Source organism: Doryrhamphus excisus, linkage group LG5, assembly GCF_037039965.1.
Source record: "Doryrhamphus excisus strain RoL-2023G ecotype Guam linkage group LG5, RoL_Dexc_Guam_v1.1, whole genome shotgun sequence".
NCBI lineage: Eukaryota > Metazoa > Chordata > Actinopteri > Syngnathiformes > Syngnathidae > Doryrhamphus > Doryrhamphus excisus.
The window spans coordinates 4,553,432-4,568,178 of NC_136361.1; the positions used below are offsets into that span (position 1 = coordinate 4,553,432).

The window sequence follows — 14,747 nt, forward strand, 5'->3', positions numbered from 1 at the left end:
GAATACCCAGCCGGGAGAAGACCCCCATGGAATACCGAGAACACTCTGGAGGTTCTCACAGCTAGCCTTGGAACGCCTTGGTGTCCTCCCTGTGGAACTGGACCCTGGATGTCTGGGTATGTTACTACCGTCTAAAACAGGGGTCTCAAACACGCAGCCCGCGGGCCAAATGTGGCCCGCAGGACACTAGTTTGAGGCCCCCGCCTTGATATGAAAGTTTAATGTTAGTGCGGCCCGTTTGATATGGATGCTGTATGGTATCATGTACCCAGAAAAAATTATTACGTTTGATTAATGTTCATGTTAAAGGTTAAATAACTGTTAATAGTTATCCTCCCTATCTGTGTGGAAGTGGTAAGTTTTTGGCTATTTAAGTTTAAAGGAAATAACTTGAAGGCTACCGTTTAGGTCGCTAGCTCTCTAGTTTGCGAGTTAGCATGTGTCTCAAGACCCTGCAGTTGCGCAATATGTTGTATAGTATAAATATAGAGTATAAATGTGACTATAGTCGTGTTTTGTCATGTCTACAGGGCTCTAATAATGCTTTGTTCATTTTAATGTGAAAAAAATAATTTGTCTACCCACCAACTATATGTGGTTTCTTAAGTTTTTATTATTTGCCGTTTTATTATTATTATTATATTTATTTATTTATTACTGATTGATTGATTTTCTTTATTCTTGATTTGTTTATTGATTTATACAGTTTTAACATTATTAGAGCCCTCTATACAAGAAATGGCAATGGTTTAATTTAATTTGAACATGCATCAGATTACAATTGAATGCATCACATAATCAGTTCACAGTTCCACATGTCCAAAAGGAGTAGGAAGAAGCAAAGCTTATTAAATCCTACCCCTCCATCTGGTACTTTTACAATCAGTAACTGTTACATTTGTTCACTTCCTGCTTTCTGAATATAATTAAAGTTATTTTTTTAATTATTTTAGTTTTATTTTACTTAATTAATTTTTATTTTTTTAATTTTTATTTTTTTAAATTTTGGTATTAATTTATTTTTGTCACATACCGAAGTGATGCATTTGAACATGCATCAGATTACAATTGAATGCATCACATAATCAGTTCACAGTTCCACATGTCCAAAAGGAGTAGGAAGAAGCAAAGCTTATTAAATCCTACCCCTCCATCTGGTACTTTTACAATCAGTAACTGTTAGATTTGTTCACTTCCTGCTTTCTGAATATAATTAAAGTTATTTTTTTTTATTATTTTAGTTTTATTTTACTTAATTTTTATTTAAAATTTTTTTTTTTTTTTAATTTTGGTATTAATTTATTTTTGTCACATACCGAAGTGATGCATTTGAACATGCATCAGATTACAATTGAATGCATCCCATAATCAGTTCACAGTTCCACATGTCCAAAAGGAGTAGGAAGAAGCAAAGCTTATTAAATCCTACCCCTACATCTGGTACTTTTACAATCAGTAACTGTTACATTTGTTCACTTCCTGCTTTCCGAATATAATTTAAGTTTTATTTTTTAATTTTTTTTATTATTTTAGTTTTATTTTATTTTACTTCATTTTATTAATTTTTATTTTTTTAATTTTTAAAAATTTTTGTATTAATTTATTTTTGTCACGTACCGAAGTACGAGGTGATATGACCATACATTGACATAATGGCTACCATAGTAACTGTCAATATAGTCATTTTGGATTGGATTGGATATTGGATGACATTTTTTGGATGACATTTTTAGCTAATTGGTTATTTTTAGCCTTATGCATTATTTTAGCTGTTTGAAGATGAACTATATCAGCAAGTTTATTTGTGATTTTAGAAATAAGGAGTTAGTATGTTCTCTGTAGGCGGCATTATGAATTATCCTTACTGGCCTTTTTTTGCAGTACATTTAGCGAGTGAAGATTGCTTTTATAGTTATAACACCCTTATAGTCACTTTAACACTCAGATTATCCAATATAATCGACATCATAAAAGAAATAGTAGTGTAGAATACATATCATATCACGTTATTTTCATTAATTTAGCATTTTTTTTCAGGCCAAAATGTACTTAAATATGCATATTTGGACTAATAATAGGTGTGTTATTATTTCAGCATGACTTCAGTTCAGTTCTACGTTTTTTAAAGGATAATATTTTGAGACCAGAGGTTATTCTTCCTCTATGAAGTCACATGAAAGGTCAAAAAAAGAGCCATCCAACCAAAAAAAAAAAAAAGGGGGAAGAAGGAGTGAATAGACTTCTTAACATATAACACCATGTGGGAGGAGTTCCTTCTCTCTCTCTCTCTTTCTCTCTCTCTCCCTCTCTCGCTCTCTACTCGGTAACATTTACAAGTTTGCAAGTCTCTTCACAGAAGGCGTGGGTGACCGGAGGAGGAACGAGGGACGCCTGCAGCCCGGAGTGAACGCCGCGAGAATGCCCTGTGGCACGCCGTGTGCACGCACGGACCAAATTAAGGAGTGAGACCGTTTGAGACCACGAAGTCGGTCCTCATCAGGCTGCAGATATGAGACTAATGTTCCCCCCAAGGTGGATATTCCGATGCTGGACGGTGTGCATCCTTGTCACGTTTTACTCACAGGTAAGACACTTTTAAGTTTGAATTGGGGGGGGGGGATCTATCCCAGTTTATGTTCCAGTAACCAGCATCATTATGACTAACAACACCACATGGAGGACACTTCCTATGTCAAGAAACGGGGCGTTTAGTGAGATGTTTTTTTTTTTTTTGCAGTGACTCTGCAAACTTTTGGCTTTGGTTTTCTTCTTCACTGACTCATTCAGGATCCCCGAAAAAATTCCCTGTTGTTTTTTCGGTTTTCAGCCACCGCCTCGTGCAATTTGTTCCATATTAATTTCACCGCTATATGACCTCAAAATATGGAGCGTAATTACAGTATAGCTTGTTTATATATCTATTTGTGATACATAGGAGTCAAAAAAGAGATAGCATGAATGTTATCATGAGGGGGGGTAAGATTTAAAAATAGACCACAAAATGAGGCCCCTTTTTTCTGCACCCTCATGAGTCTCCATCTCAAAGGCCAAAAAGTCAAACGGTGCTTGGATTGGCTTCGTGCCCGGAGCGGCTGAGGCCGTTATGCAAATCATCCTCAAGGAATGCGCTCTTGCGGTGTGATGCTATCACATGAAGGCAAAACAGCCAAAAAGGTGTTTTTTACTCATTAGTGCCAATTTTTTTTCATCTCCATCTTTTTTTTTGCTCTATAAAAGGTTCTCACAGAATGTGACCACATAGCAGCCAAAGTTAGCTTTGAGGTTGACCAGTGAAGTATAGCTGTAATCATATAGGCTGGACCATATTTAGTGTACCCAAACGCACCACCGTGCATCACTCGATCCTAGTTTTCCTGTTTTGACTGTTTTTCCTTCTTCTCGCTTCCCATTCCATCCATCACTACACACACTTTTTCCCTTCCTGGCCTTCCTACCTTCCTTAAGAGTTTCTTTCTTTGCCGTTCCGACAGCATTCCCTCGCTTCCCTTCCTTCTTTCATCCAGACTTCTTTTTCCATCCTCCACTTCCTTCCTTCATATGGCATATCTCTTTTCTACTGCTTTTCTTCTTTTTGTCTAGTTACTTCCTCTTCCTTATGTTTGTTTTCCCTTCCGTCTCTTCACCCAGCCACCCCCCCCCTCTTTTCCATCCTGCTTTCAATAAAAAATACAATACAAGCAGTTGATGTTTGCAAAATGCAAGGATGAAGAATCTTGAACCAGTCATGATGTGCTATATATATATATATATCACTATATTGACAGTTACTATGGAACCCATTATGTCATTGTATGGTCATGGGCATTATAAAAAAAAACAAAAAAAAACCTTAAACTGTATTATGGAAAGCAGGAAGTGAACAAATGTCACAGTTACTGATTGTAAAAGTCTATAAAACAATAAAAATAAAACATTAAAAAAAATAATTTAAAAAAAATTAGGAAAGCAGGAAGTGAACAAATGTAACAGTTACTGATTGTAAAAGTGGTGGTTGAAAAGCGGACAAAGTCTATAAAACAATAAAAATAAAACATTTAAAAAAATAATTTAAAAAAAATTAGGAAAGCAGGAAGTGAACAAATGTCACAGTTACTGATTGTAAAAGTGGTGGTTGAAAAGCGGACAAAGTCTATAAAACAATAAAAATAAAACATTTAAAAAAATAATTTAAAAAAATTAGGAAAGCAGGAAGTGAACAAATGTAACAGTTACTGATTGTAAAAGTGGTGGTTGAAAAGCGGACAAAGTCTATAAAACATTTAAAAAAATAATTTAAAAAAAATTAGGAAAGCAGGAAGTGAACAAATGTAACAGTTACTGATTGTAAAAGTGGTGGTTGAAAAGCGGACAAAGTCTATAAAACAATAAAAATAAAACATTTAAAAAAAAAATAAAAAAAAATTTAGGAAAGCAGGAAGTGAACAAATGTAACAGTTACTGATTGTAAAAGTGGTGGTTGAAAAGCGGACAAAGTCTATAAAACAATAAGAATAAAACATTAAAAAAAATAATTTAAAAAAAATTAGGAAAGCAGGAAGTGAACAAATGTAACATTTACTGATTGTAAAAGTGGTGATTGAAAAGCGGACAAAGTCTATAAAACAATAAAAATAAAACATTTAAAAAAATAATTTTAAAAAAATTAGGAAAGCAGGAAGTGAACAAATGTGACAGTTACTGATTGTAAAAGTGGTGGTTGAAAAGCGGACAAAGTCTATAAAACAATAAAAATAAAACATTTAAAAAAATAATTTAAAAAAAATTAGGAAAGCAGGAAGTGAACAAATGAAATACATGACAAAATAATAATCGATAATAATACATGTCAAAAAAAATAATAAAAAAAACCCTTAAATTATATTAGGAAAGCAGGAAGTGAACAAATGTAACAGTTACTGATTGTAAAAGTACCAGATGGAGGGGTAGGATTTAATAAGCTTTGCTTCTTCCTACTCCTTTTGGACATGTGGAACTGTGAACTGATTATGGGATGCATTCAATTGTAATCTGATGCATGTTCAAATGAAATAACGTCTTCCTTCTTTGTCTTTTCTACCTTCCATGCTACCTTCCTTCTTTACACTTGTCCCTAACATCATTTTTTTATCTTTTCTACCTTCCATGCTACCTTCTTTCTGTACATCTGTCCATCCGTAGAGTCTTCCTTCTTTGTCTTTTCTACCTTCCTTCTGTACATCTACCCGTCCATAAGTATTCACTTTTGTGTGATATTTTCCACCTTCCATGCCGCCTTTCTTCTGTATATTAGTCCTTTCATAATGTCTTTCTTCTATGTCTTTTCTACCTTCCTTGCGACCATCTTTCTGTACATCTGTCCGTTCATAACGTCTTCCTTTGTTGTCTTTTCTACCTCCAATGCTGTGTTCCTTATCCCCCTTTCTTTATCAATGATGCCTTCATTCATTGGCCTCACTGTGAGATGTGTGAAGATGGAGCGTTTAGTCCAGGGGTCTCAAACTCAATTTACTTGGGGGGGGGCACTGGAGCTAGGGTCTGGGTGAGACTGGGCCACATCGGGCTCTCAAAAAAAAAACAAAAAAAAAACCGCATTTATTAAAAACAGAAAAATATACAAACAAAATATACAATAAAAGCGCTGAAAAAACATTTCACTGTTCTCAAATATCTTAATTTTTATTTTTCTGCACAAAATAAGATGGAAAATAAATAAACAAATCAAGAATAAAGAAAATCAATCAGTAATAAATAAATATAATAATAATAATAAAACAACAAATAATAAAAACTTAAGAAACCACATATAGTTGGTGGGTAGACAAATTATTTTTTTCAGATTAAAATGAACAAAGCCTTATTAGAGCCCTGTAGACATGACAAAACACGACTATAGTCACATTTATACTCTATATTTATACTATACAACATATTGCGCAACTGCAGCGTCTCGAGACACATGCTAACTCGCAAACTAGAGAGCTAGCGACCTTTAAACGGTAGCCTTCAAGTTATTTCCTTTAAACTTAAATCGCCAAAAAATTACCACTTCCACACGGATAGGGAGGATAACTATTAACAGTTATTTAACCTTTAACATGAACATTAATCAAACGTAATCATTTTTTCTGGGTACATGATACCATACAGCATCCATATCAAAACTTACCACTTCCACACGGATAGGGAGGATAACTATTAACAGTTATTTAACCTTTAACATGAACGTTAATCAAACGTAATCATTTTTTCTGGGTACATGATACCATACAGCATGCATATCAAAACTTACCACTTCCACACGGATAGGGAGGATAACTATTAACAGTTATTTAACCTTTAACATGAACATTAATCAAACGTAATAATTTTTTCTGGGTACATGATACCATACAGCATCCATATCAAAACTTACCACTTCCACACGGATAGGGAGGATAACTATTAACAGTTATTTAACCTTTAACATGAACAGGAATCAAACATAATAATTTTTTCTGGGTGCATGATACCATACAGCATCCATATCAAAACTTACCACTTCCACACGGATAGGGAGGATAACTATTAACAGTTATTTAACCTTTAACATGAACATTAATCAAACATAATAATTTTTTCTGGGTACATGATACCATACAGCATCCATATCAAAATTTACCACTTCCACACGGATAGGGAGGATAACTATTAACAGTTATTTAACCTTTAACATGAACATTAATCAAACGTAATAATTTTTTCTGGGTACATGATACCATACAGCATCCATATCAAAACTTACCACTTCCACACGGATAGGGAGGATAACTATTAACAGTTATTTAACCTTTAACATGAACATTAATCAAACATAATAATTTTTTCTGGGTACATGATACCATACAGCATCCATATCAAAACTTACCACTTCCACACGGATAGGGAGGATAACTATTAACAGTTATTTAACCTTTAACATGAACATTAATCAAACGTAATCATTTTTTCTGGGTACATGACACCATACAGCATCCATATCAAAACTTACCACTTCCACACGGATAGGGAGGATAACTATTAACAGTTATTTAACCTTTAACATGAACATTAATCAAACGTAATCATTTTTTCTGGGTACATGATACCATACAGCATCCATATCAAAACTTACCACTTCCACACGGATAGGGAGGATAACTATTAACAGTTATTTAACCTTTAACATGAACATTAATCAAACGTAATAATTTTTTCTGGGTACATGATACCATACAGCATCCATATCAAAACTTACCACTTCCACACGGATAGGGAGGATAACTATTAACAGTTATTTAACCTTTAACATGAACATTAATCAAACATAATAATTTTTTCTGGGTACATGATACCATACAGCATCCATATCAAAACTTACCACTTCCACACGGAAAGGGAGGATAACTATTAACAGTTATTTAACCTTTAACATGAACATTAATCAAACATAATAATTTTTTCTGGGTACATGATACCATACAGCATCCATATCAAAACTTACCACTTCCACACGGATAGGGAGGATAACTATTAACAGTTATTCAACCTTTAACATGAACATTAATCAAACGTAATAGTTTTTGCGAGGGCCGCGCTAACATTAAACTTTCATATCAAGGCGGGGGGCCACATTTGGCCCGCGGGCCGCATGTTTGAGACCCCTGGTTTAGGCTATAAGTTGTATTTTTCTACATTTAGATACAGACATTGTGGTTTTGGCATAGTTACTCTCATAACAGCCAGACTCCCTCGCTTCAGCGGTGTGGCATGTACTTCTCCCCAAACCTCTTAAATGTGTGCGTGTACTTTCTCGTCTTCTGTTCCCATTTAATCGCCTTTTGTCTCCCGTCAATACACTTTAATCTGTGCGGCATTAAAATGACATGGAAAAAAACAGAACAAAAAATGTGGCAGGATTGAATGCATATTGCGGTGAGACTCCAGCACATTCATGCCAAAATGGAAACCAATATTTTGTTTGTTGAAAGCACTGGAACATTTGTGCAGATTCCTGCAGATCAGTGTTCCCTCAAACTGTCCACGGGTTCTTCTTAAATTATAGACGGAAGTGTGGGGGCGTGGTTGAAGTCAAAAGGGGGCGTGGCTAGGTCATTGTAAGTATTATTGCATGTACTCAAATAGTGGCCTCCATGGTAATACAGTAGGTGCTAGTGTTTATAATATAAATACTTATGTATCAATTATATGGCATTATAGTGACAAAATATTTTTTTTATATTTTTTGATATTTTATTGACAAATTATAGCATTTCTCCAACAAAATATAGCAATTTTGTGGCATAAAATAGTACTTAAGTGACAAATTATGGACAGACACAGAGTTTTAATGAGAAATTGTATTGTTTTGTGGCAAAACAAAGTATAATTTTTATGTCATAACATGTAATTTATGTGGCAAATAGTGTCATGCGGCAAAATATAGCATTCTTATGTCATAATGTATCATTTTAGTACAATTTTTTGTAGCCAAATGTAGCGTTATTATGTGGAAAAAAAGCATTATACCGACAAATGACTGCATTTTATGTCAAAATGTTGCATTTTAGTAGCGAAATATCACATTTTCATGGCTAATTTTGACATGTAGCCAAATACAGTCATTTTGTGATGGCAAAATATAGCCTTTTTGATATTTTAGTGACAAATTATAGCATTTCTTCAACAAAATATAGCAATTTTCTTGCAGAAAATAGTACTTAAGTGACAAATTACAGCATTTTTGTGGACAGACACAGAGTTTTAGTGAGAAATTGTCGTACATATGTATCAATAATATGGAATTATAGTGGCAAAATATTTTGGGGGCGGCAAAATATAGCTTTTTTGGTATTTTTGTGACAAATTATAGCATTTCTTCAACAAAATATAGCAATTTTGTGGCATAAAATAGTACTTAAGTGACAAATTATGGACAGACACAGAGTTTTAATGAGAAATTGTATTGTTTTGTGGCAAAACAAAGTATAATTTTTGTGTCATAACATGTAATTTATGTGGCAAATGCAGTATTTTGTTGACTATTAGTGTCATGTGGTAAAATATAGCACTCTCGTGTCATAATGTATCATTTTAGTAACAAAATGTAAATTTTTTTGTAGCAAAATGTAGTGTTAGTATGGGGAAAAAAAGCATTATACCAACAAATAACTGCATTTTATGTCAAAATGTTGCATTTTAGTGGCGAAATATCTAATGTTGTAGCCAAATTCATTAATTTTGTGACGTAATGTAGTCTTTTGGGGCAAAATATAGCAATCTCATAACAAAACGTGTTATTTATTGAAGCAAAATATAAAATTATGTGGCAAAATTAGTATTTAAATGATAAAATGTTGTAGTTTTGTGTCTTCTTATGACAAAATGTTTCACTTTTGTGACCAAATGTGTTTGAAAGCAGTATTTTATTGACAAAATATAGTGTTTTACGGCAAAATACAGCATTCTCAGTAAAAAATATAAACTTATTGTAGCAAAATATAGCCGTTTTGAGTATTTTAGTAAAAAAATATCAAATTTCTAGCAAAAATAGAGTTTCATAATTACATAAAATGGCACAACAGTGACAAATGACTACTTATTATGGAACAATATTGCATTTTCATGGCTAATTTTGACATGTTGTAGCCAAATACAGTCATTTTTTGACATAATGTAGTCTTTTGGGGCAAAATATAGCAATCTCATAACAAAACGTGTTATTTATTGTGGCAAAATATAAAATTATGTGGCAAAATTAGTATTTTAATGATAAAATATTGTGTTTTTGTGTATTCTCAGGACAAAATATTTAACTTTTGTGACCAAATGTGTTTGAAAGCAGTATTTTATTGACAAAATATAGTGTTTTATGGCAAAATACAGCATTCATAGTAAAAAAATATACAATTATTGTAGCAAAATATAGCCGTTTTGGGTATTTTAGTGAAAAAATATCACATTTCTAGCAAAAATAGACTTTCATAATTACATAAAATGGCACAACAGTGACAAATGACTACTTATTATGGAACAATATTGCATTTTCATGGCTAATTTTGACATGTTGTAGCCAAATACAGTCATTTTTTGACATAATGTAGTCTTTTGGGGCAAAATATAGCAATCTCATAACAAAACGTGTTATTTTTTGTGGCAAAATATAAAATTATGTGGCAAAATTAGTATTTTAATGATAAAATATTGTGTTTTTGTGTATTCTCAGGACAAAATATTTAACTTTTGTGACCAAATGTGTTTGAAAGCAGTATTTTATTGACAAAATATAGTGTTTTATGGCAAAATACAGCATTCATAGTAAAAAAATATACAATTATTGTAGCAAAATATAGCCGTTTTGGGTATTTTAGTGAAAAAATATCACATTTCTAGCAAAAATAGACTTTCATAATTACATAAAATGGCACAACAGTGACAAATGACTACTTATTATGGAACAATATTGCATTTTTATGGCTAATTTTGACATGTTGTAGCCAAATACAGTCATTTTTTGACATAATGTAGTCTTTTGGGGCAAAATATAGCAATCTCATAACAAAACGTGTTATTTATTATAGCAAAAATATAAAATTATGTGGCAAAATTAGTATTTTAATGATAAAATATTGTGGTTTTGTGTCTTCTTATGACAAAATGTTTCACTTTTGTGACCAAATGTGTTTGAAAGCAGTATTTTATTGACAAAATATAGTGTTTTATGGCAAAATACAGCATTCTTAGTAAAAGAATATAAAATTATTATAGCAAAATATAGCAGTTTTTGGGTATTTTAGTGAAAAAATATCACATTTCTAGCAAAAATAGACTTTCATAATTACATAAAATGGCACAACAGTGACAAATGACTACTTATTATGGAACAATATTGCATTTTCATGGCTAATTTTGACATGTTGTAGCCAAATACAGTCATTTTTTGACATAATGTAGTCTTTTGGGGCAAAATATAGCAATCTCATAACAAAACGTGTTATTTATTGTGGCAAAATATAAAATTATGTGGCAAAATTAGTATTTTAATGATAAAATATTGTGTTTTTGTGTATTCTCAGGACAAAATATTTAACTTTTGTGACCAAATGTGTTTGAAAGCAGTATTTTATTGACAAAATATAGTGTTTTATGGCAAAATACAGCATTCATAGTAAAAAAATATACAATTATTGTAGCAAAATATAGCCGTTTTGGGTATTTTAGTGAAAAAATATCACATTTCTAGCAAAAATAGACTTTCATAATTACATAAAATGGCACAACAGTGACAAATGACTACTTATTATGGAACAATATTGCATTTTCATGGCTAATTTTGACATGTTGTAGCCAAATACAGTCATTTTTTGACATAATGTAGTCTTTTGGGGCAAAATATAGCAATCTCATAACAAAACGTGTTATTTTTTGTGGCAAAATATAAAATTATGTGGCAAAATTAGTATTTTAATGATAAAATATTGTGTTTTTGTGTATTCTCAGGACAAAATATTTAACTTTTGTGACCAAATGTGTTTGAAAGCAGTATTTTATTGACAAAATATAGTGTTTTATGGCAAAATACAGCATTCATAGTAAAAAAATATACAATTATTGTAGCAAAATATAGCCGTTTTGGGTATTTTAGTGAAAAAATATCACATTTCTAGCAAAAATAGACTTTCATAATTACATAAAATGGCACAACAGTGACAAATGACTACTTATTATGGAACAATATTGCATTTTTATGGCTAATTTTGACATGTTGTAGCCAAATACAGTCATTTTTTGACATAATGTAGTCTTTTGGGGCAAAATATAGCAATCTCATAACAAAACGTGTTATTTATTATAGCAAAAATATAAAATTATGTGGCAAAATTAGTATTTTAATGATAAAATATTGTGGTTTTGTGTCTTCTTATGACAAAATGTTTCACTTTTGTGACCAAATGTGTTTGAAAGCAGTATTTTATTGACAAAATATAGTGTTTTATGGCAAAATACAGCATTCTTAGTAAAAGAATATAAAATTATTATAGCAAAATATAGCAGTTTTTGGGTATTTTAGTGAAAAAATATCACATTTCTAGCAAAAATAGACTTTCATAATTACATAAAATGGCACAACAGTGACAAATGACTACTTATTATGGAACAATATTGCATTTTCATGGCTAATTTTGACATGTTGTAGCCAAATACAGTCATTTTTTGACATAATGTAGTCTTTTGGGGCAAAATATAGCAATCTCATAACAAAACGTGTTATTTATTGTGGCAAAAATATAAAATTATGTGGCAAAATTAGTATTTTAATGATAAAATATTGTGGTTTTGTGTCTTCTTATGACAAAATGTTTCACTTTTGTGACCAAATGTGTTTGAAAGCAGTATTTTATTGACAAAATATAGTGTTTTATGGCAAAATACAGCATTCTCAGTAAAAGAATATAAAATTATTATAGCAAAATATAGCAGTTTTGGGTATTTTAGCGAAAAAATATCACATTTCTAGCAAAAATAGAGTTTCATAAGGCCTAAAATTGCACAAAAGTGACAAATGACTACTTATTATGGAACAATATTGCATTTTAATGGCTAATAAAAACATCTTGTGGCGACACAGTATTTTAATAGCGGAATTGCATGTTGTTTTGCAACGAGACAAATATTGTTGACTATTTAATTCCAGATGCTTCGTCTTCCAAGCGGGTACCACCAGAGTTTGGTTTAATGGTCTGGGCTCTGGTCAGGTACTTCTGAGCTTGCGGATATATTTCCCGGGCATGTCTTGGAAAAGTTTTGACCTTTTCCTGTCATTACTCAAAAATATCTCCAATAATAAAAACAAATGATATGGTCATATGATTTTTTTTTTTTTTTTTTTTTTAACATGTCTCTAACTGTTCTGTTTCAGAACGCTTCCTGCAAGTCTGTTTCCTGCGGCGACGACCAGCATTATTTAAAAGGCTCAAGGTGCTGCGACAAGTGCAAACCAGGTAAACTTTTTTTTTTTTTGTTTACTTTTTGACGTTAGTTCAATTTTGCTGAATTCTGTGGCCATTTTTTTTCTTTTCAGGCTTCCGCGTGTTTGCAGACTGCAATGAATCTCATCAGACCAAGTGTGTTAAATGCGCTCATGGCGAGTACCAGCCCTACTGGACCCAAGAAACGCGATGCCTCCAGCAGAGGATATGTGATGCAGGTCGGTACTGCGGCAATACCAAATAGTATCGGTTTCCATTTGTAGAAAGACTTTGAGGAAAAATACAACATTTTAGTGTTTTTGTAGCAGAAGATAAAATTAGTGTGATAAAAAATAACATTTAGTGTGGTGTTTTAGTGAGAAAATATAGCATTTTTTGCAAGAAAGTGGACAAACTAGCATTTTTATATAGCATTTCTTGGGAATGTAGCATTCTATTTACTAAATATAACTTAATGTTGTTATATAATATAACTTTTGTTGCAAAATACAGCATTTTTAGAGCAAAATTTGTCATTTTAGTAAAAAAAATATATATAATTTTTATGGCGTAACAATGTTGTGATGCAATGTCTTGTTTTTATAGCCGAAAGTTGCATTTTGGTGACACAATGTAGTTTTTTATGACACAATATAGGCTTTCCATGTCATAATATGGTGGCATTATTGTAGCAAAATGCAACATATTAATGACATTTAAATTAAAATGTTACAAATGTAACATTTTAATGCCACAACATTAATTTCAGTGCCAATTTTTTGTATAAATTCTACTGTTTTTGTGGTGAAATGTTGCATTTTTGTGACAAAATGTAGTCCATTATGGAAAAATATAGGATTTCCTGGGCATTTTATAGACAAAATGTGTAGTTTTTGTGGCAGAAATTATTGCATTTGAATAACAAAATGTTCAAAAATTGAAAAATATCACATTATAGAGATAATCTATTGGAGAAAGAAGCTTTAAGAGTGACAAATGTGACATTTTAATAGCACAACAGCGTTTTAGTGACAAAATTTGTTGTTTTTATGGTAAAATATAGGCTTTACCGGACAAAATATCGCATTTTAGTGACAAAGTTTGTAGGTTTTGTGTTAAATATTATTGCATTTATGTAACTAAATATTGTCGTTGGTGGGAATATGCAGGTATTCCAGACAAAAATACTGCATTTTTTGTGAAAATGCAGCATTATATATATGATTTTATTTGTAAAACTGCATTTTACTGGTAAAAGTGTGTATTTGTGTCACAAAATCTAGCTTTTGTTGCCAAAATATAGTATTTTGTGGCACTATATAAGATTTCCAGGCCAAAAGATAGCATTTTTGTTGCAAAATATTGCATTTTAGTGATGAAGTTTGTAGGTTTTGTGGTAAATATTGCATTTATGTATTACAATGTTGTCGTTGGTGGGAATATGCAGGTATTCCAGACAAAAATACTGCATTTTTTGTGAAAATGCAGCATTATATATATGATTTTATTTGTAAAACTGCATTTTACTGGTAAAAGTGTGTATTTGTGTCACAAAATCTAGCTTTTGTTGCCAAAATATAGTATTTTGTGGCACTATATAAGATTTCCAGGCCAAAAGATAGCATTTTTGTTGCAAAATATTGCATTTTAGTGATGAAGTTTGTAGGTTTTGTGGTAAATATTGCATTTATGTATTACAATGTTGTCGTTGGTGGGAATATGCAGGTATTCCAGACAAAAATACTGCATTTTTTGTGAAAATGC

General features: G+C 31.8%; 1 protein-coding gene across 2 annotated transcripts in view; it reads left to right on the plus strand.

The window, feature by feature from the left end:
* Nucleotides 1–2,271: 2,271 nt before the first annotated feature.
* tnfrsf11a (tumor necrosis factor receptor superfamily, member 11a, NFKB activator) overlaps nucleotides 2,272–14,747 on the plus strand; it is a 32,519-nt gene continuing 20,043 nt past the window's right edge. For both annotated transcript variants that reach the window (XM_058060679.2, XM_058060680.2), the window contains exons 1-3: nucleotides 2,272–2,584; nucleotides 12,935–13,016; nucleotides 13,097–13,222. In XM_058060679.2, coding sequence (XP_057916662.2) covers nucleotides 2,510–2,584; nucleotides 12,935–13,016; nucleotides 13,097–13,222 — 283 coding nt within the window. In that variant the 5' untranslated portion in view covers nucleotides 2,272–2,509. The remainder of the gene's footprint in view (nucleotides 2,585–12,934; nucleotides 13,017–13,096; nucleotides 13,223–14,747) is intronic.